This window comes from Anolis carolinensis, chromosome 2 (assembly GCF_035594765.1).
Source record: "Anolis carolinensis isolate JA03-04 chromosome 2, rAnoCar3.1.pri, whole genome shotgun sequence".
Classification (NCBI taxonomy): Eukaryota; Metazoa; Chordata; class Lepidosauria; order Squamata; family Dactyloidae; genus Anolis; species Anolis carolinensis.
Genome location: NC_085842.1, coordinates 247,624,757 through 247,648,488, shown reverse-complemented (window position 1 = coordinate 247,648,488; position 23,732 = coordinate 247,624,757). Strand labels below are relative to the sequence as shown.

Below are 23,732 nucleotides of genomic sequence, written 5' to 3'. Positions count from 1 at the left end.
TCCCCAGGTGAGCATGAATTGGTCTTTCAGCTTCTGTAGAATGGCCATTCATGTTAAGTATCAAGTCAATATCACAATCTCAAGGAAGCTGAAGGAGTAACCCGCCACTTGTGGGATATACCTAAATCTCCACTTTCTGGGTGGACCTAACTACCACTATCCTGTTTCAAAACTGTTTAAAGAACTATCCTTCCAAAGTCTACTGAAGTGATTCCTACTTTCTTTCCTCTCCTCTATTGTATTGGTTCATCACTCTGGCTAGTGTCACTACAGGTGCCAAATGGCAACCATTGCCTTTTTTGTGCCTGGTAGTGTTAAAGCCAGGATGACAGGAGCAAGGTAAGGGTTGCAATCCAGCAGCACAGAACCACTTCCAGCACTGCCGGGCCATGCAGGCACCGTTCAGCTATTGAGATGGCTCAGGACACTTGTGAGCTCCTGAGTCAGCTCAGCAGCTGGGCATGTAGACCTTTACAATGTGGTCCAGTCCCCTACAGTGAAAAAGACAATAAATGTGGTTCTCTGTATCCAGTTTCTTTCTCCACAGATTCTACCATCTACTGCTTGATTTTTTAAAAATAAATCCCAATAGCAAACCTTGAATTAGTGATTTTATATGAGGGACACCATTTTATTATGCCACTGTATATAATGAAAGCTCAGTATCCACAGATTTTGGCATTCATGAGATTCTGGAACCAGATCCAGCAGAAACCAAGAACTCCAATAATTCTTAGTAAAATAACAGTAGGAAAAAGGTAGATCACCGTACAGGTGGACAGAAACAAATCAGGGTTTAAATTCAGTCCTTAAAAATAGAAGACTTAGCCAGGGCAGTCAAAAACCTCTTGGAAGTTTCTCATTTGGAGGGAAACCAATAATGTGAAGCCAGTTTGCAGACACATAACAAGAAAACATTATTTTGTAATTATTTTCAGAATAGTAAATTTACTATGTCAAATCTACTCATTTACCAGATGTTTAAACACAATATACAACAAGAGGCCTGCACAACCTGTGTCCCTCCAGGTATTTTGGATTTCAACTCCCATTGGACAAGCTGGCTACAGCTTCTGGGAAACAATGGTGATTTCTCAAATGATTAAGTTAGGAGAGAATGAAATATTTTAAAATCTATTTACCAACCATTAAAATATCTTACTTGAATGGGTGAGCGTACTGTTATCATCTTGCTCCCTTCAGTGGTATCAATTTGACAAACAATCGACCGTACAACACCAGAATCATTGTGTCTTACTCTGTAAAGACTTCGCCCCACTTTTGTCAGTGGAATCTTGTCAGTTGTAGAATGATTCTGGGGAGCTAGGAATTAAATACATTGAATTTAAAGAAAAGAAACTGATTACTTGCTCTGTATAAATTACTTTTATTTCCTAACAACACAGTATCACCAGTGTTCGTTCAATACACTTATTATGAATTATCTTTGTCACTGAAAAGGGGCTAGCTCTGCTAGATTCCCATTTGCAGATTCAGCAGCAACACAATCCCAATTACCAACCAACAAACACATACAGCATGTATTAGAACAGCGGTTCTCAATCTGTGGGTTCCCAGGTGTTTTGGCCTACAACTCCCAGAAATCCCAGCCGGTTTACCAGCTGGTAGAATAAAACTACTGTATTAGAATAAAAGAAGCCACACGGTTATTTGTTACATCTGTATAAGGCTTGGTTCCCAGCATGGGTCCTGCTCCAGGCACTGGCTGACAGGTAGTACAACTAAATTACTATCTCCTCAATATCTGTGCAGGATGATAGACATAAGACATGTCACTGTGTGGTACCCCTGCTGTCAAGAGTCAGACGCCACTTAACAAACAAAACAGAGTTTATTCCGAAGATAAGCCAAAAATAACATAAACACAGAAAGTATCCTTGAAACACTTCACTTATCAGTGTTTCAAGAGTAGTTTGGACAAAAATAACTCAAAAACAAGCCATGCTATTTTCCCATGCTGGCATTCAATAAAAACTAAAAGAACAAATGGAGAACAAATAGAGTTGACTCTAGAAAATATGCAAAATAAACGAAGGCTAGAAACCTTCCAGAAGCTGCAGAGTATAACTGAAAGTGCAAAAGCCTCTCTTGGCTTCAAACCGTTTCTGAAAAAAGACAGCCGGCTCTGCGGATTTAAAGGGACAGTTCCCAAAAGAAAAACAGCAAACTGGCTTGAAAACAAACAAACTAGAAGAGAAGTAAAACTGCTTCCACGGTGCAGATAAAGCCGAGAGCTTCAAAGGGATGATGAATAGCCGTCGTCAGAAGAATCCAAGGTCAGGTCAGGAGGCAGCAGCAAATTCCGAAAGGCAAACCAGTAGTCAGAAGCCGGGAGTAGTCGTCAGTCAGAAGGCGTAGACAGAAGCCAGGTCAAATTCAATCCAAAGTCCGAAGAGGGTGGAGTCATCCAAACCAGGTCCACAATAAGACACAGCGAGAGCCAAGCCAGATGGTATCAGCAGATCCGAATCACAGTCCAAGTCCAGTCTTCACAGAAACACAGAGATGCCAATGGCGCCTCAGCAACACCTTGCCACACGCAAAGTGCAGTGGCCAAACATTCCCATTTTATTCCCCTTCCTCCTGGGTGACCAAACACTCACACCCAAACACCAGGTGTCCCAAATCTACTCAGAGTCCGAACTCCACACAGCTAGAGCTCGTGGATCCGGAGTACCTAGCAATTCGTCGGAGTCCCAATCATCCTGCCCACACTTAGCCCCATGAACACTTAAAGAACCATCCTCCCTTCTCCAAGCATCCCAAGTGGGATCAGCTCCTGCAGAAACCCCAGGTTCAGTAGTATCCATAGGCCCCAAATCCCCAGACATCTCCGGTGGCTGTGCCCATTCAGTGCCCGCTTCCCCAGCCACCACCTGTTCCTCAGCATCCATTTCCCCAAACTCCCCATCTGAATCTTCCTCAGAAGATCCCCCATATAGCTCTCTAAGTCGCTTCCTGCGCAACTCCTCCAGTGAATGAGGGTTTTTTCTTCCTCTTCGGATCCCATCACCATCAACCATAATCCCCGAAGGCGCAGTCACAACACTGCCACCTGTGAACAGGGCAAAACTCACTGTCCCCAGCAAAGAAGTGTGGACACTTCCACTGTCCCATAAGTAGATTTTTCCACACCACTCTTGATGGGCACACACTCCTCATCTCTTAACTAGATTTGGTTTCCATTTTAAAATCTCCACTAAACTTATGATGAAACTAGCTGTGCCCGGCCACACGTTGCTGTGGCGAAGTATGGTGATATGGGAAATAAAGTATTGAGGAATTGTTGGTAGTTAAGGTAAAGAGTAAAGGTTTTCCCCTGACATTAAGTCTAGTCGTTTCTGACTCTGGGGGTTGGTGCTTATCTCCATTTCTAAGCTGAAGAGGTGGCGTTGTACATAGACTCCTCCAAGGTCATGTGGGATAACTGCATGGAGTGCCGTTACCTTCCTGCCGGAGCAGTACCTATTCATTTACTCACATTTGCATGTTTCCGAACTTCTGAGTTGGCAGAAGCTGGGGCTATCAGTGAGGGCTCACTCCGCTCCCCCAATTCAAACCTGCAACCTTTTGGTCCACAAGTTCAGCAGCTCAGCACTTTAACGCGCTGCTCCATCAGGGGATATTATTTCCTAAAGCTGGTGAATATACAATATTTTTATTGTTGTTTATTGTCTGTTGGAAGCAAGTACGAATGCTGCAATTAGGCAAAATGATTAGCATGTAATGGCCTTGCAGCTTTAAAGCCTGGCTGCTTCCTCCCTGAGGGAATTTTTTGTTGGGAGGTGTTAGCTGGCCCTGATTGTTTCCTGTTTGGAATTCCCTTGTTTTGAAAGTGGTGTTATTCTTATCCCTCTAATTAGTACTTTATTTTTCTTTTCTTTTTGTTTTCGGAACCTAGGGGCAAGGATGGTAGGTTGTGTTGCCAAGTTTCGTGTTTCTGGGACTTGCAGTTTTGTCGTTTACTCCTAGACCGAGATTCCATTACCTTTTTATATATATATAGATATCAGCTTTATACAACATGACTGACAAACCTGATGAACTATAAGCATGCCAGAAAGCGGAAGGGTGATGACAAAGCTCTAGAGAAGACTAACAGAGTAAGCACATGGGCAAGCTTAGATAGTGTGACCCCATACCTGATTGAAGCCTGCACCTTGACTTTACATGTCCCACCCATTAGCCAACCAGACTGTACCAAGTTTAGCTAATTTTCCTTACACTTTCCAAGCTTAAGAAAATTGTATGATCTACAAGGAAGGGGAAGGTTTGCCACACCAAAAGAAAAAAGAAAAAAGACAGGATCTGCATATTCCATCCAGTTTCAACCTGCAACCAGCAGCTCTCAATAAGTCAAGGAATACATTTGTGTATGAGGGGTGTACACTGTTTCCCCATCTTGCTCCAAACACAGATCTTCTGCTTAATGCATAGTTTGACCTTGACATAAACACATTTGAATGCTAACTTGTATATTTATTGATTAAAAATTAAATAGAGGTCTGAAAAAATAAGCACAATTAGAAACACAGTACAATCCATTGGGTTACAGTAATTATATATGGTACCATAGATAAAGATAGCCTAATAAAACAAAAAAGAGTTTGATTCCTGAAATAATATATTAAAATATGTCTACTTACTGAGCCAAATGTAAAATAGTTTGCCGCTCAGGGTAGTCATCGCTGTGAACTGGTCTTGATCACTTTTAGTTCTGATATACTCCATACTTAGATTTTGTCCATCTTCAAGATAAAATGAATTCCCCTTTGGTTTATCATTTAGGACACTAAAGGAATCACTTGGTAAGACAATGATGGGTACCCCTAAGGAATTCTTTAATACAAAGGGGACCTGATCTTTTTTGAAGATCTGTGTTGCTGCCTCTGCAAATGCCTACAAAATCAAAATACAAGACTATTTAATTAACTGATATTATGGGTTTTTTTCCTAATGAAAAATATTTTAAATGAAATTTTCATTCATTTAGGACACTGAATCAAATCAATATTGTACTTACCGTGCCCAAGTTACTCAACATTAGTAGCCCACATTTGGACAGTGTAAGGTTTAACTGATCTTGAGAGTAAATCGTTATTACTGTATTGTATTCTGGCACTTTGTAGTGTTCCTCTTCAGCAACTGAATCAACTAAAGTTTTTTTGGCTTTGTTTTTCATCTAAGAAGGAAAAAAAAGGTGGTTGAGAAAAAAACGCTAACAAATGTCTGTTGCTCTTTCTAGTACTTCAAGTTTAATATAACCTTTCAAAAGTGAATTTAAGTATCACTGTATCATTGAAGTCTTTGAAGTAATCTACTTAGAAGACAGTGAAAGGACATCTTTACAATGGAAGAAAACCCACAATAAATAACACAATAATCTCGTGATTTCTGCTTCAGCTAGTTTATTTTACTAAAAACAAACATCTATATATATATATTAATGTAATGTTCATTTCACTATGGAGTAAACAACAAAACCAATGAATCAAATCACACCAAATTTGGCCACAAAAGACATAGTCATCCAAAATATGTCTTTCAATTAAAAAAAAACCCAGAAAAATAGTCCAAATTACAGAGGATGAGGAAAAGCCTTTCTCCCCCTAACTGCCAGCTAGAAAGGTAGGTTCTGCTGCCTTGAGCCCCCCCCCCCCCCGCTGCCTTTAGGCCCCACCCCTTCGTATCCTAGCAACTCCCTCAATCAAAATGGCACCCAGGGCACAGGCAGGGTGCACTTAGGCCTGATTCACACTGCCTATAAAATACAGATTATTTGATTTGAACTGGATTATATGGCAGTGTAGACTCAAGGTCCTTCCACACAGCTATATTTCCCATTTATAATCTTATATTATCTGATTTGAACTGGATTATCTTGAGTCCACACTGCCATATAATCCACTTCTAAGCAGATAATATAAGATTATACATACAATATGAAATAAGTACTGTGGTATAATAATACAGAACAATATAATCTCCAAAGCCAGGACAGTCAATAAAGCGCAATACGCTGAACGCAGGGAAATTAGGAATTCTAGAAAGGAAACAATCAGGGCCAGCTAACACTTCCCAACAAAGGATTCCCCCAGGCAGGAAGCAAATAGGCTTTGAAGCCGCAAGGCCATTAAATGCTAATCAAGGTGTCTAATTGCAGCATTCATACCTGCCACACCGAGACTATTAATTGCTATTCAAACTGGCCAACCAAGGATTCAGCAAGGTAGAAAGCAGCTAGACTTGCAAGCAGCAAGATTATTAAGTGCTTTTCAACCTGGCCAACCAAGATCTCCATCCCATTCAACCTGGCCTAGCAAGGATGCCCTATGTAGAACACAGCCAGGCTTTTAAGCTGCAAGACTATTAGGTGCAATTCGATCTGGCCAAACAATGATTCCTCTACAAAGAAAGTAGCCAGGCTTCAAAGTGGCTCTTTGATTGAGGTTGCTACTCCAGCTACTCCAGAAAACAGCCAGGCATTGAGGCTGCAAGGCTATTCACTGCTATTCCACCTGGCCAACAAATGATTCCCATAAGCCACAGCAATGCGTGGCCGGGCAAAGATAGTATCATTATAAATGGTGAGGTGCATTTGGAACAGAGAGCTAGAATATTGTAAGTTCTACACTGAAGACTTTGCAATGTTGACATAGAGAGCAGATACTTCCCTCACTAGTCTGCTCCCAATAGCAGTACTTTCCCTCATTAAAGTGAATGGAAACAAATATTATATCTGTTATGCTCTCTTTATTCAGTGAGGAAGATATACAATAGCTGTGAAACTATTCTCAAATCATGGAGTATTGGATGTGTTGGCAAAATGAATATTTGTATGGTAAAACAGAAATAACACTATGTAACACAGATTGTTGTGTTTTCTAGGCTGTATGGCCATGCTCCAGCAGCATTCTATCCTGACATATGGCAGGCATCCTCAGAGCTTGAGGGGTCTGTTGGAAATTAAGTAAGTGAGTGTGGAGAAGTCATAGTTATTGTGTTTAATTTTGTCTGTTGGAGTATGTATTTGTGTTTTAGTTGACAGTAGCTGAAACAGAAGCCATTTTGTTTCATTCCACAGTGGTGCGGTTACCATGGAGACGAAGCTGGCTAGCTCATGAGAGGGAGAAGTGGGCAGAGCCAAGGAAAGGAAAAAAGAGCTGTTTTAAAAAGAGAAGCCAGAGTGAGTGAGTGAATGAGTGTGTGTGAGCGTGGCTGGAGGCTTTTCAATCAGGAAGGGCTGAGGAGACAGGCCTGGCCAAGAATCTTTAGTCAGGGCAGACTAAAGGGAGCCTAGTTAAGATCACTAGTTGAGAAAAGACTAGTGATCAGGGATTTGATCAGTATTGGATCAAATTACAAGTTTTATTGTAGTTGGGACATTGTCCACTAAGGAGCTCAGCTGATGTTAGAGTTCGCTACAATTTATAACATCAGTAGGGGTATGAGAGTGGATTTACACCAAAGACTACTGTTGGATGGTTATAGGAGTTATTAAACCACTTGTTTATTTAAAGTTCCATAAGTTAATCAATCAACCTGCAACCATAAGCTTTGTACGCAATAAACTTGTTGTTCTTTGTTAACAACTGCCTCATTTCATTTCATCTGCGTCTGTGGAGCCAAATTTCATCGGTAATAATTCAAGAGCCTCACGTTGGTGGCAGTTACCTGAATAAATCACCTAATTGGGGAAGAATAATAGTCACATTTACCTCAGAAAGGGAACAACAACACAGAAATCCCTAACTACAGAGACAGAGGCTGGGATCTTGGAATAAAGATCACCCCCTGTAATCCTTCCCCACATATAAAGGTGATATACATATAATATAGAGGGATTAAAAGACTCAAAAATCCCCTCAGCAGTGGAAACAGCATTTACAATTTCCCTGCCTCAGTCCATCTTCATTTACAGTGAGGTTTATATATCTGTGGAATGTCCAGGGTGGGGGAAAGAACTCTTGTCTACCTGAGGCATGTGTGGATATTGCAATTTGCTACCTTGATTAGCATTTTAATGGCCCGGTTCTATCATAAAGGCATAGAAGTTTATTAAACTGCAAAAAAATTGTTTCTGCAGGACATCCTGCAGCACATTTTGCAGCACATAGTTTTTCAATGAATATCTCATCGAGTCTCAACCAATTCAACATAGTTTGTGGCAGCCACAAAAATGAAGTTTCTGGAGTATAACAACTACTTTTCACAGTAAGTAGGTTATGTATATGTTTCCCCCTGATATTAAGTCTAGTCATGTCCGACTCTATTGAACTACTCACATTTGCATGTTTTCGAACTGCTAGGGTGGCAGAAGCTGAGGCTAACAGAGGAAGCTTGCCCTGCTCCCTTTCCGTCAGCAAGTTCAGCAGCTCAGCGGTTTAACCCGCTGCACCACCAGTACTACACAATTAAACAGGAATAACACTTTCAAACCAGGAACAGATTTTTTCCCCAAATTTTGTTACATAGTGTAATTAATGTATTATACATTCATTAAGTAGTTCTCTCCTGGACCTAGGTTTATTTATACTACTAAAACTATACCTTCAGTTCTAGAACCCATGGTCTGAATTCGTCACTGTTATCAATTTCCAGTGGTTCAAGTAATGGCTCCCAAACTCCAAATATTTCATTATAATAATGTACCTAAAATACAAAATTCAGTTAAAAGTACAGTCTGTGTGATAACTATCTGCATGATATAATAAAATGAAGAACACGTAAAACTAATATTATTAAGATGAAGCAGAAGCCTATCACTCTTACTATCTTATTAGTCTATGTGGAAAGCATTTTAAAGTAGAAAACAGTGGTTTATATTAATGTTTTTAAAATGTTCAGTATGGCTAGATTTAAATTTCACCTCAGTCTTTCAAAGTATCCAGATAATGCATACATTCTAAAGAGGTCAACAAAATTTGGCCATGGTTACTAAATAGCTGTGATGATGTGCCATAGGTTCCCACCAATGCTACATGTAACATGTTTCAGGAAAACATTTTGAATGACGGTTTTTAACTGCAACCTGGTCCTTGTGTATACAGTACTTTCAAGAGGATAAGGATATACTGTACAGGTATATGAACACAAGCCATCCATCATAGGGTGCTGATTTAGAGTGGGCTTTTCCAGATAAACATTGATAGCAGCTGCACTATCAGCCCCTGAGCTGGTTTGGAGCTGCATGGAGGTTACACAGCCAGCCACTGAACTAGCTCAGCAGCTGCATGGCAAGCAGCACTGAAACAGCTTCAGCACTATTCACTTGCTACCCATACCTTGCCCCTCTCTAACTTATCTAAGCATTGCCCCGAGCCATCAAAATGGCAACAGACATTCTTTGGCACCTGGAATGATGATATCAAACACACTGAGGAAACAAAGAAGGAGGCAGAAGAGGAATTGATCCCCCCTCCTCAATGCCAAGTCCCGAAGAGTATTTGCTCCATTTTGGTGTTAACAAGATATATGCCATCCCCTCTCCTTGGGCTGCCTGAGCCCAGGGAAAGTGGGGCGGCATATAAAAATCAATTCATTTCAAGGGGCTGCAGTATCTGGATAATCTGGAGCTCTGGAGCATCCAGTGACTTTAGGAAATGTGGATCAAGGTTGTGTTATGCTAGATCAGCTCCGCGTGTTGTGTTAGGCCATGAAGCTGGTCCGGCACCCCTGCCTCATAAATTGATAGTCAAGATGCCTCCTTAGTGAGCAAAAACGTTGCATAGCTAGGTTTGAAGATAGACTGAAATGACTGAAATATTAAATTTCATCCAGCAATCTCTGGAACTAAGAGGTTACTAAATACACAAGAACCTTGCCAGTAATTACCTACTAGCAGTGTTTAGGGAAGAGGTTTTCCCCAAATAAAGGGCTCAACACAGTCTCTTTTAAGAAATGTGGAACTCTGCTCTGCAGCGGAAACTGCTCCCTATGCCCCCCAACCACCCTTGATTGCTTTCATAAGCTCAGGAAAAGACACTGCTACAATTGAGACAGCTCCATCAGGCAACTATGTTGATGCAACAATAAATAAATAAAATGCTAATTAAACAAAAATGATTTTTTAAAAAATATTTATTTATTTATTTATTGTAAAAGATCTACAATATTCTCTTGGAGTAACAGAACTCTGTTCTACTTACCTCTAGTTCAAGACGAGATGAGAGATTAATTAGACTACTCCAATTTTTGACATCTCCAGAAAATGAAGACTTTGCTAAGAGCATTGGCACAGTTCTGTGACCAACTCCAGCTTCAAGAGTTACAACCAAAGTCTCAATTTTCATTTTCAGTGTCTCTCCATTAGGAATCAATTCAGTTTCAGAAACAAGATCTTTATTTTCACTTGATTCTTCCAGAAACCACAAATTAAAATTTTTAATATCCTTCTTCTCCCAAAGATTTGGTGGAACTGGGCTAATATCCTTCTCTGCAGTCTCTGCTGCTGGGAAAAATGCTGATGTAATGGTCATGACTGTATTCAAGATAATAGGTGACACCTGTGTTAAAGAAGATTACTTTTAATTGAAACTGTGCATTACTAATAAGAATTAGTGCACATTAGAAGTGGAGATCAAGTGAAATACATTTATGATTATTTTCTTGAAATTACATTACACTTTAAAACACCTCAACATTTCAAATACTATAAAACAATAGATGGTGCTCTCTGAGTTTATTTTTAAAATGGGTTTACTTATACAATATCTATATCTATATATCTGTCTTTCTGAAAGACAGTGTCTCTCCATATGAATCTGCCAAAGGAGAAGGCTTTATTTCAGTTTTGCCACAGTCACAGGCTATCTTGGTGAGGAAAAAAGAGAGAGCCTTCTCAGTTACTCCTTCCACCTCCTGGAATGTCCTCCCACAGGAAGTCCCTTTCAGGTTTTTTTTTTTGGTTTTTTTTTGCTGGCAAGCAAAGATTTTTTTTTTTAAACAAGGAGCTTTTATTGGAAATGCTTTGTTTATATTTTAAAACTTTGCTGATAAAATGATTTCAAGTGTTTTATGAGGTGATTTTAAAATTGTATTTTAAACATTTTTAATTGATGATTTCTGCAGACTATCTTGGGCTCTACTCTGGGAAAAGGCTAGCAGCTAAATGAAATAAATAAATATTATGGCATATCCTACTTTTCCCCTCTAAAGATGGTATTCAAGTTGACAAATAAAAAACCTAAGACTAAAAGCACACAAAGAAAAGCCTAGAGAGAGCAAGAGATAATAAAATAAGGAGCAGCACAATCAAAACCTTGATCTTTAAAAAAAAGTCTTCAAATGGCAATAGAATATAGGCAGGAGGAGAACTCCATATTTATTACTGCCACAGAGAAAAGGCTCTTGCATATTGCCATTAACTGTTTCTTAAGACTTAGAGAACAGAATGATTAATGGCATAATATAGATGCACATGTTGTGCTTAAATAATACATTGCTACCTTTATTCTTAAGGCTAATACAGACATGCAAACATTTCACATACCTTAATTGTTATGGATTTAACAGAGAGATCAGCTTTCAGGGGTTGATTTCCTTCTTGTATCATCTCAAAAAAAAAGTCACATGGCTGCAATACCTGGGTAGAAATAAAAAAAATTAACTGCATACACATATGAATCAGCCTGTTAAAAAGCCTTTTAAAACAATATGAAAACCCATGAACTTACAACAGAATTTTTAAAAAGGTAGTTTTCCTAAAAAACAAATAAAAGCCATCCACACTGTGACCCATGCAATTAAGACTGCTTGATTTGCTTGGGAAAAACATGCTGGAAGCAAGAAGGATACATTCATGCTAACACACTTTTTAAAAAATCCCAACCAGATAGCTATCCAGTTTCTGTGCATGATATTAGATCAAATGTTTTGCATGCTGAAACAAATTAGAAACTCAAGTGATTCAGATCACTATCTAGATAAATATAATCTGATCAGTGATCTACAGTGATTAGGACTACATGACATTTTATCCGATACATCTCAAGTGCAAGATAGATTACACAGTTGCTACATGTGATCATGTTTAGGGCTGCTTATATTCTTCATTTAAGTTGCCCCTTTTTACAAATCCCACCAGTTTTATTTTTACTTGCATAATACTTTGCATGATTACAGTTTTAGATTAGGTATTTTAAATATTTACCGTAGTAATATTGCCTTTTCTCATATCTGGAAGAAATGGGCAGGCTTTCGCATATATATCTTTAACAGCGGCTGTCATTTTATACAGGTTGGGGCCATACTTCATGGAGATCTCACATTGTGCTGTTGTCACCAATGAAGGAGCATCACTTCTTGTCAAATCTGCCACAAATACAATCTCGGAATTTTTAACTACAACATTTATCCCCATAGTGGATTCTGCCTGTACAGGAACTGAAAGTGAAATTTTTATATTTAGTACATATTTTATGCACAATCCCATGATATTATTAAAAGATGTATCTTTATCTCGAGATTTCGATTCAAGTAAAATACATATATTTCAGTAGCATCATAGGAGGAGAATGTTATGAACAAGCCAAAAAAAAAAAAAAAAGACAGGCAAAAAAGACAGGCTTTAATAAAACCTTTCAAAGGATTAGAAGTAAATTCTGGCCCGTTGTTTGAGATATAGGTAGTTCTCCTTCTAATGTCTACTACATATAATGTGTTCCCTTTTTATGCCTTCAGATCTTCCATTAAAAAAATACTGTCTCCACAAAAAAATTTTTAGAACTGATGTATACATAATCTGCAGAAATGAATTTACATGTCATCTCAAAACAATATAAAGATAATATGATTATAAACTCATCACCCGCTACACTACCTGGTTTTGCAACATCTTTTTCAATAACCTGACACTTCAAAAGGATGCAGAAATTTTTATACCAGAAAGGTAAAGGTATCACTACAATATGGATCTTGGTTTTTTAAAGGTAGACCCATATACTGTACATATGGTGATGCTTTGTTTTTGTCAGTTTGGTTCTCTGGGTGTTTTGGACTTCGACTCTCAGAATGTTGAACTGTAAGCAAAGTTGGCTGTAACATTTGGGAGTTGAAGTCCAAAACGCCTGGAGAGTGAAAGTTTGATTTATGTAATTTTCACCTCAGAAGATTTATTTACCATTTTTGATCATTATGTTAATAGCTGTAAATTATCCCCAAAACTGATCAAATTGCTTCATTGTAAGAATTTTTCAAAATTCAAAGATCTCTAGTATAGGGGAAAATTGATATACTGTGCTTACTGACAATACAGTAAAAGCTTGGTAAACTGAGCCCTGGTGAACCGATCCGCTGGATTATCCGAGGGGCCGCGGGGCCCCCTCCCCCTCTCAAAGGAGCCCTCACCCCTTGGAAGGAGCCTACAAGTGCCACTGCCTAGCAGCGCTCGTGGGCTGCTTTCCAAGAGGCGAGGACTCGGCCCAGGGAAGTAGGCCACGAACGCTGCTGCAGCAGCGATCTAGGGCTGCTTCCTCCAGCCTCTCCCTCTCCTCTTGCAAGAAGGAGCTCCTTCGCATGAGAGGAGAAAGAGGCGGGGCACTTCCCTCTCCTCTCCTCTCGCAAGAAGGAGCTCCTTCGCGCAAGAGGAGGAGAAAGAGGAAGCAGCCTGCGATTGTGGCCTGCTTCCCTGGGTCCAAGCGCCAGGCGAAGGGAGAAAACTTCAAAATGAAGTATACAAAATGAATATGTCTTATTTTTACTCAAATTTTCATTGCTGCAGTAGCAATAAATTTTTGCAGTATCTGAAAAAATGCTGGTTTAAACTTATTTAATGTAATGGCAAAAGAAACAATTAAACTCAAGTTGCTTAACAGCATACTAACAATCAAATGTAAACCCATAGACATTATGACCAATTTCAATGACATTATTTTATAGCATTTTTTCCTTGTCAATGGGAAAGCAAAACAACCTATCCCTTGGATCATCCTTTCTAGTAAAATTAATATCCCATGTTTCACATTGTATTTAATCACACAAGCCTAAAGGTAGCTTTAAATAAAAAATTATATTTCCTTCAATAAATATACTTCACTTCACTTCACTTCAGACCGATGTACTTAATGCAAAATGTACACATTAAAATAAGGAGTTGTGAGTAGCACACAAGACTGACATTCACTCTTCATTAAACAAAATCTAGTATGAATTAAATCAATTAAATAATTTAAATGATAAAATTATAGCTAAAAAGAAAAAAAAATAGAATAGAAGGTGATGTAAAACACTACATACCAAAACCAATAACTGACCTTGTTCCTTTACAGCTGAAGTCTGAAAAAAGTTTTGCTGGGCAGCAGCACTTTCAGCAGTAGCTTTCAGAAATACATCTGCTATAGTAAGTAGAAACTCTATGCTAGCACAAAGATATGTATCCTGAACAACTGTGTCAAGAACAGTGGTGCCATCTCTTCCCTGCTTGTAACTTATCTCCACCATAATCTTTTTTTCAGATCCCTGTTTCATTTCTATCATTCTGAAAGACAAGTTGGCTGAATAAATAACAGAATTCAAAGTATCACATAATCTATTAGTACCTTTATGTACTAGCTAATTTTAATCATTAAATCAAAAAAAGACTAATATTCCAAAAGTGTCAAAATAAAAACTGTAGTGTCCTGTCCCCTTTTAAAATTTAAAATTTTCTATAATAGTTTCCAAATCTCTTGTATTTTATTTTTCCTTAAACAAAACCAAATTTCAAACACTTTGACCATGATCTGAAGAGATATTATGCTTCAAACTCCTTGAGCAGTCAAATTGTGACAATGAGCCTGCCCCTCTCTCACCAGACAGGCTTGCATTAGTTTTCACTGATGTGAAACTACATTTGTGTGACTACACAAAGATTAAAACAACAACATACAATAAGACATTTACTGATGAAAGATACAGCTTTGGAATGCCATCAAATATTGTCCGTAGGAAAGGGAGGATCCACTAGGTAATTTTCTGGATCCGTTGAAAAGTCAAGGTCGAGGAAGAGGACTGACTCCAACCGGAGTGATCTGACACTATCTGCTTCAATGTTGTCTTGCTCTGAGGTCGTGAGGGGTGGAGAGTGCTGTCCGTCTGGGGCAGTTGGGAAGGTAGTTTTGGTATTATGGCGGCCGCCACTCTTGCCAGATGTGTTGTCTGCTTCCCGTTTGCAGGTGATTCTTTCAGAGGCGGGAAGAGTTGTTGTCTTGCCATGCCCAATGGGGTTGGAGATGGAGAGTGCAGGAGGACTTGGACAACCATATGTATCAACCTTGGTGGCAAATCTGGTATCTCCCCATCTGACATCATCTCACAATGGGACGCTGACCAGGACGGCATCTGCTGGGCCTGCGCTGGTAGGACAGGTGAAGATCTGTATGGCTTCCAAGGAGGTCAGCAGTGGCTGTTTTGCTGGTACTGGCGACAGGGACGGAGCAGGCCTCTTTCTCTTTGTGACGCCTTGCTTCTGTACCTTGTACAGAGACTAGAAGGCCTTCCCCGTTTTGGAGGGATTGGCGATAGGAGGGGCTGGATTGTTGCCTTCGTCTGTGCCCTCTTCACCTCCTCCTGAGTCCTCTTGAGTGTTGCCGTGATCGATTGAGAGGATTTCACCAAGGCCATCAAACTCGATGTCGATGTGGGTCGGGCCGGATGTTTCATGGCCTTGGAGGTCCTCGAGGCCTTTAATGCTCTTGACACCATGGAGGCCGTTGATGGAGCTTTCGTCGGCCTGATGTGGAGGACTTCACCGACGCCTTTGTTGAGTCCAAAGTTGATGGCTGTGTTGCCATGGAAGGGGCCAAGGCCTGCTCGTAGAGCATCGCCCGAAGGCGAGAGGCTCTATTCTTCCTCACCTGCCCTGTAAAGGCTTGCAATGCGGACAACTGCTCATGACTTGTGCTTCTCCCAAAGGAGGCACTTCGCGTGAGTCTGGTATCTTCGACATGCACTGGATACATTTCTTGAACCTCATGGTCGACACAACGAGTAGAGTTCCGAAGAGCTGCTGTGGTGGAAGAAAAAGAATCAGGGAGCAAGGAACCAGGGTGCCGTTTATGCCCCCGGTGGAATGGGCAGGGCTACCACCAAAATTTAATGTAAACAGCTTGGGAAGCTTCTGTTAGAGCCTGTGCAAGCGCAGTATTCTCCACCAGTGTGCATTCACAGAGAACACAAAGAAGGCCATTTTTTATTTTACAAAATGCATAAGGTTGTGGGAGAACTACAACTCACATAATGCCACGTTAACCCCATGAAACTCCATCAGTAGTTAAAGTTTATCACGTTTGGCAAGTTTGCTCTCTAGATGCCTCATTGGTGGAGTCTATGTGGTCTCTGGCTGCAGGATGAACTATAGCTCCCACCAAGGTGGGTCAGTTCACCTCACTTCAGTAGGCTCAGTTGGTCATGGTGGTTCTGTGTGCCATGTTTGATCCAGGTCCATCGTCGGTGGGGTTCACAGTTTCTCTGGAAAACTCCACAGTATTTTTTTTAAAAATTGTGTAGATCTGGATTCTTTCATTTAAACTTGAATGTGCACATAATAGTATTAATAAACTGTTTTTCAATCAAAAACAGAACCTTGCATGCATCTTAACAGAATCAAATATGTAGTTATGATTTCCTCTAAAGTTTTCAGTAGTAACATCAATATACTAAGCCACTTTTAAAGCTAAACAGCAACTTGTCCAATCTACCTTTGGATCTGCAGCTATGAAGCCTGTATATGATCTTTTGCACGCACACAAAGATCATTTACAGATGATTAAAAATCAGCAACTAAGGATTCTACCCTGTATTTACAACCAAACTAATTTAGAATTTAAAATGAAATAACCACCTGGGTGTAGCTTTTTGGACTGTCTGCCGTTTATCATCTAAAGTGCAGTTGTTTAACCTGACTGAGGCAATCATTGAATCATCTGATAACATTTTGACAGCAGCTGATATTAGCAACAATTTACATTCTGCAAGTTTCAAATGATCATCTCTTTCATCCTGAACAGGAAGCTGTATTGAAAAGAAATTGTACAGTTTCAATTAATTGTGATTAATAAAATAAGGAAGATATCTCTGCTACATACAAGTTCTAGTATTATGATCAGTTTTCAGAGTTGATTAGAAAGTTGTAAGTTGAAGCCCAGGAATCTTGAACTGAAGTTACTTAATACTTAACTTTCAAAATATTTCATAACAAAATATCTATTGCTAAATCATGACTACATGTTTGTTCAAATGAATTATTGAAGCCCAGAAAGGTAAGATATAAATACAATAATTAATAAATCCCCAAGTAAGTAAGAAGGTTTCATTGCTTTCCAACTGGGGATTGTTTGTAGTCCATACATTAAAGCCTGTTATTCCCAATATTATAAAAGCTCTTCTGTTCAGTGAGAAAAACCTCTTCCACAACTGGAAAATTGACTGACTGAAAAGCCATGATATTTAAAACCTTTGGAGTTAAACCACTACCATTTCAGTACTGATTTAAAAATCAAAATAATCTGGTTTAGTTTATTTTACCTTCTCAAGTAGCCTGAAGCCTGGAGGATGCTACTTTACACATAGTAAGTAACCAATAATTATTGCATCATTAAGAGACAGCATAGAGGGAATCTGGGCATTCAAAATTATAGCAACACTCACTAAAATGAATGCAATGGACACTTTAGAATTTCATTTGCCACTTCTTTAAATATTGATATGGTAGAGGTAATGTTGATACCTACCATGGGCAGCCAATCTAGGGAATCTGAAGAAGCAATCCACAACTTGTGAGTTAATCCCTTGTGCAAACCTGATCAAGGCAGGAGTCCCCAAAATTCCAATCAGTTAAGACGGTTGACTCCTCTCTTTCCCCTCAGTTTAATTTCATAGCCTTGTTAACCAGAGAGAAACATTCAGTACAGAAAGAATAGACAGAATATGAAGTTTTTGTACTACAGGCAGTTCTCCAGTTATGAACAGGATAGGTTCTATAGGTTTGTCCTTAAGTTGAATTTGTATGTAAGTTGGAACAGGTACATTTTTAAGTGTAACTTCAGCCAAATATGTATGTATTAGGGATGTCCAAAAATCGTTTTGAGTCTTAAATCGGATTTATATCGGATTGTTCTCACTTTTTGAATCGCATTCTGAGACATTGTCTCACGGCACAACCGGCAATGTAATTTGAACCATCGTTGGCCCATTCTCTAATTATCTCTTAATATTTTGTTATCCCCCCCCCCATTTTTTTAAAAAAAATATTTTTTAAAATAGATTATATATATTTATATATGTATATATATATATATATATATATATATATATATAGAGAGAGAGAGAGAGAGAGAGAGAGAGAGAGAGTTTCTGCAACCTAGCTTGAATGGGAGCCTAGCGCAGCCTAACATGGCTGCCGCTCCCCAACATGGCTGCCGCTCCCCGGCCAATCAGAAGCTTCCACAGTGGATGCAAAGGTGGGGGCTAGTGTTCTCTGCATCCACGTGGAAGATTGGCATAAAAGCCCGTGGCGTAGCCTGGGCGAGCCATTCTGGGATGGGCTCCGTTTGGAGAGGGTGGTGAAGTTCAAGCGGAGAGTCTTGAGGGAGAGAGGGGGAAGGGGTCCGTTCTGGCTGTTGCGACAGAGGGGTTTGGGTTAGGGTTTGGCTCATGCTTTTGTGGCTGGCTGGTTCCTTCTCTTGGGAGTGAGTGTGTAAATTTTGGGTAATTGAAGGCATTGGCTTGGGGCTTGTGGGATCTTGCACCATTGATTTCCACTCCAGAGCCCTTGCCTGCAAAGATAGCAAGGCAATTTCTAGTTTTCAAAGTACATTGGAAGTCTTGGTCAAGGCATTGCTTGGCAATCTGCTCCGTTTTAAATCAAAAGGCATTGTCCTGAGTGTTTTTGTGGGATCACAAGGTAGCCAGAGGCAGGCACCATTGATTTAAAGAGTGAAAGGCAATTATTTCTAGTTTTCAAAGTTTCTTTGCACACTTTGCCAGAGCATTGGCCAGGTTGGTCACTGGTACATTAACAAAGGAAGGCATTGAGTTTGGGGCTTGTGGGAACACATAGAAAGACATAGCATTGAATTCCAGTGTCCTTTTGCCTAAAAAAATTTACAAAGGGAATCTCTAGTTTCCAAAGTTCCTTTGCACACAGTGTCTGAGCATTGCCTGGCTTGGTCACAGGTACATTTCCTAATGAAGGCATTGGGTTTGGGGCTTCGGGAGTGCATAGCAAGACATACCATTGATTTCCAGTGTCCTTTTTCCTTAAAAATATTACAAAGGGAAAATCGGACACAGAAACAAAGTTACGCAAGTAGAAGAAGAACTTTCACATCAATTATTAAAAAATATTTTATTATGAAAGCTATGAAAATTCGCCAAAAATCAGAGGATACAGGAAACGTTCTGAAAATTGGTGAGCTAGGAGGGTTGAATGTGTTCTCCCACTGTACCAAATTTGATCAGGATAACTCAAGAAATGAGGGCAGGAGAGCCCTGTAAAAGACACCCCCCAGGTGCTGGTTTTTTTGGCGATTGCGCATGCACGCCCGCCATTTTAGAAACATTTAGAAACATTACGAATTTTTGGAAATATACAGCACTCCCTACTTTAGAAACGAGAATTGAATTTTTTTTCATCAATCAGACATGCCTAGTATGTATGTATGTGTGTGTGTGTGTGTACACCCAAACACACACACACACACACACGAGAGAGAGAGAGAGGGGGGGAGGAGGAAGAGGGAGAGTGTGAGTGTGGGTTTTTGGATAGTATAGGGAAGGCTTAACACCCCTGTAGTTTGTTTTACTGTCTGTGCCCCTGTTCAGAAGATTCAATCTCACTTTCTATCTCTTTGATAATTGGATTTCCAAAAATGTGGCTTGTTGTGGAAACATGGATTGGTGAGAAAGCGTTATCTAAGACACGTTTTTCATTACTCACACCTCCGTTCTTAACTATGAGTCATTTGTAAGCTGGATATTTGTAACTCACAGACTGCCTTTATTTGGTTTTTTTTTGTTATAATTATATTCCCTGCGAAGGATGAATTGCTCTCTAGGATGGCTGTTTACAGTAGCTATCAACTTTTCATTCTCAGGTTGGCTAAGGGAGCACTCCACAACCTGAGTGATATACCTCTTTGGCAGGCAATACTTCCTGAAGAACTGTCATTCCAAAAGATGCCTGTCCCCATTTTTATTTGTTAACTTTATAATGGCAGACAAACATGGGTGGCTCCTTCCATTCTGCTGCTCTGCAAACATCTCACTGAGAAGCTGTCACCCTATAAGCCATAGTAGTTGTCATAGTTGTAGTACATTAGCAAGGCTGCAGCTCACAACTTTTTTGTCCACCTTGATATCATTTGTTTAAATGCTTTATTACCCATTGTTCTAGGATTAAAAGATACAAACAGGATTTCTGATCATCTAAATCCCTTTTCTCAAATGAGTGAATTAGATTTGGACAGAATGTGGACAATACAAAAATGTGCAGCCCAGATCTCTGTCATAATGGCTTTGTCATAAATAAAAGACTTACAGTCAACTATAACTTTTCACTATTAAACTTGGGGAAATTTGGAGCAATGTTATTGCTCCTGCTTTTCAAAGGAAAAAAATGCAATGAAGTCTCCTTCAGTGTCCAAATGGTGAATTAGTCAACATATTTAACATCAGATATAAATCCCATGAAGAGAATTTATGAACTCTTGGTGGTGTCCACAAGTTCACCCTTGAAGAAATTTTATGAAGAAATAGTATGTTAGACTTCAATTGTTTCAATAGACCTGACTACACAGTACATCCTTGACTGAAGCTAATTCATACATCACATAATTGTCCACACACTACTTTCTGGCTGCTTTCCAAGTATTCTCATACATATACTGTCTGGATTGTCTTCTAGAAGCTAACAGTACTCGCAACTGTGTCAGAATAACCTTGATTTAACACATTTCTCTGTTCAATCTCCAAGCAATTAATTGCAACCACTTCAAATTATTATTATTATCTTTATTTATACCCAGCCTTTCCCCCCGTGGGGACTCAAATTATCAGAATTTGATGCAATAAATCCTCCATGTGTAATAGATGCCAAATGACTCAGTATTGGAAAGCATGGACTGCAAGGCAAATTAGGGATGATCGAAACTGCTTGCATTTTTTCCTGCTTGATTTGGCTAGGACCTTTTGCATACAACAGGTTTTTCAGACATGGCATTGATAAGGCATCATGATTCTCAGCACATAAACTTCCATGTACAGGAAAAAAGTGAATATGTCAAACACAAAGCTTCCAAACCTTGTTTTCAAAACAATAAATATCTGCTGGTTTAAGCCCCAGTATTCTATACCTGCTTTTAGGGTCAATGACCTTTTAAATAAATTGCCATCAAGGTCCGTAGATCTCTTGAACTATGTCAATATTTTGTTGGATTCCATTATTAGTTGCTGCAACCAAGAACCCCTCCCTTTGGTTTGACAAATATGCCTTCATTGATAGGTTATCTGTGCAAATCTGTGCATGTTGGTTTTGAATCATTGGAGCAAAAGACAAAAAAGGCAGACTGATAATCCTCGTTTCCAATAGATTGATACTTAGAAACCTTTCCACCTTCTACCATATTATTTTGTTCTTTAGGATCACCTTGTTTATGCTTCTTTTTCACTAACTCACTAACTACCAAAGTCATCGTTTATAATGTAAGTTGAATGAAGTAGCAGTGGGAGAGAAGGAGAAAGAAATTAAAAGTTTAACCAGTTAGCTAGACAGGAGAAGAAAACTGAGAGGAGTCTGATTTTAACGGATTAGAATTTTGAGGACTACTGCTTCTATCAGGTTGGCATGAGGAATTAACCCACAACTTGTGGATTTCTCCTTCTGTCTAAATGAGAATGAAAGGAGGAAAGAAAGCAGAAAAGGTATTGGCAAGAAAGGAAATTAAAATCTGAATTGGAGCAGAGAGGAGACAATGCTGCTTATTTTAGACTTCTGGCACATGGGGATGAGACCATATGTTTAAGATTGCTCCTTCAATTATCCAGAGACTAGGGAAACCAATGTGTATTTTCTCATAAGAATGCCATGAAAACCTTCTATATTCCTAACATTTAACTAATAAGTTGATCAGACTGTCTTGCTAAGTAATAATGAAATGAAAATGTAATTATCCTAGGCCCACAATCTATTCCCTCTTCATAGAAAAATAATAATGGAAAAATGTTTTTTTCAGGCATGGACAAGATTTGAACATATGGTCTCCTTTGTTATCTGGCTATTCACAATGAAAGATTCAAGAATAACAGCTAAGTCAAATTATATTCACTTAGAAAAGTATCCCTTTTTCTTACCTGGTTGGAATTTGGGCCATACAAAACTAGAGTCAGGGAATCGACCTGGAAATCCAATTTTAGACTGGTTTTAACTTTAACAGAGGAATGCATTTCCACTACAGCAGATGTAAACACTGTTGTTCCACCTTTAAAAAATGAAGTAAGAAATATTACACTTTAAAAATGAACATAAAATTACAGTTTCTAGTTTGACTTGTTATTCCCATGACCTACACAGGCAAAGATGGTGGGTAAACAAAAGAGGGCTTTCTTAATTGTTGCCTCTATGCTTTGGAACTCCCTCCCTTAGAATAACCCCATTGTTATCCTTCAATTGGCAAGTAAAGACTTTTTGTATGTTTTTAACAGTAACCCTTTCAATGTGTAAGCCACTTTGACTCACAGCCATGGGAACAAGAGATAATATAAGTGAACTTAATCCTTATCACCATCGTTGTCTTCCATCATCATAAACTTCAGTTACTACATTCTGAACAGATATTTTCCCACTAAATAAATGTAAGTAGATTTGCCATTAAGGGCAAGAGCATGTAGCCTGTCATATGAAAGACTGAGATGTAACTACTTCTGGATATTCAAGCATTTAGTTTTTGAGATGGTTTTCTTCGTGGAAAATAATGATTTGATAATTGTAAAAGTAATGAAAATTTTGCTAATTCAAGAGAAACAAAAGTTTATTTGTACTGAGAATGAGCAAAGCAAGCAGAGTTTTCCCATTGTATAAAAATCTTTACTTTTTATTATTCACCAACTGTTGTGACTGCGCCTTCGGGGATTATGGTTGATGGTGATGGAATTCGAAGAGGAAGAAAAAACCCTCGTGATGAGGGTTCACTGGAGGAGTTGCGCAGGAAGCGACTTAGAGAGCTATATGGGGGATCTTCTGAGGAAGATTCAGATGGGGAGATGGATGCTGAAGAACAGGTGGTGGCTGGGGAAGCGGGCACTGAATGGGCACAGCCACCGGAGATGTCTGGGGATTTGGGGTCTATGGATACTTCTGAACCTGGGGTTTCTGCAGGAGCTAATCCCAATTGGGATGCTTGGAGAAGGGAGGATGGTTCTTTAACTGTTCATGGGGCTAAGTGTGGGCAGGATGATTGGGACTCCGACGAATTGCTAGGTACTCCAGATCCACGAGCTCTAGCTGTGTGGAGTTCAGACTCTGAGTAGATTTGGGACACCTGGAGTTTGGGTGTGAGTGTTTGGTCACCCAGGAGGAAGGGGAATAAAATGGGAATGTTTGGCCACTGCACTTTGCGTGTGGCAAGGTGTTGCTGAGGCGCCATTGGGATCTCTGTGCTTTCGTGAAGACTGGACTTGGACTGTGATTCGGATCTGCTGATACCATCTTTGTGCCTTTTCGTGGACCTGGTTTGGAT

At 39.5% G+C, this 23,732-nt stretch overlaps 1 protein-coding gene across 3 annotated transcripts in view; it reads right to left on the bottom strand.

The window, feature by feature from the left end:
- The window catches only part of vps13a (vacuolar protein sorting 13 homolog A), a 206,501-nt gene that overhangs the window by 88,817 nt on the left and 93,952 nt on the right, over window positions 1–23,732 (bottom strand). For all 3 annotated transcript variants that reach the window (XR_010003415.1, XM_062972011.1, XM_016991003.2), the window contains exons 36-45: window positions 22,348–22,475; window positions 16,841–17,010; window positions 14,274–14,497; window positions 12,173–12,405; window positions 11,513–11,605; window positions 10,170–10,526; window positions 8,572–8,673; window positions 5,045–5,203; window positions 4,668–4,920; window positions 1,163–1,323 (exon numbers count right to left, since the gene is read on the bottom strand). Coding sequence is in view for 2 of the 3 variants with exons in the window: in XM_062972011.1 (XP_062828081.1) it covers window positions 1,163–1,323; window positions 4,668–4,920; window positions 5,045–5,203; window positions 8,572–8,673; window positions 10,170–10,526; window positions 11,513–11,605; window positions 12,173–12,405; window positions 14,274–14,497; window positions 16,841–17,010; window positions 22,348–22,475 (1,880 nt within the window). In the remaining variant the exon portion in view is untranslated. The remainder of the gene's footprint in view (window positions 1–1,162; window positions 1,324–4,667; window positions 4,921–5,044; window positions 5,204–8,571; window positions 8,674–10,169; window positions 10,527–11,512; window positions 11,606–12,172; window positions 12,406–14,273; window positions 14,498–16,840; window positions 17,011–22,347; window positions 22,476–23,732) is intronic.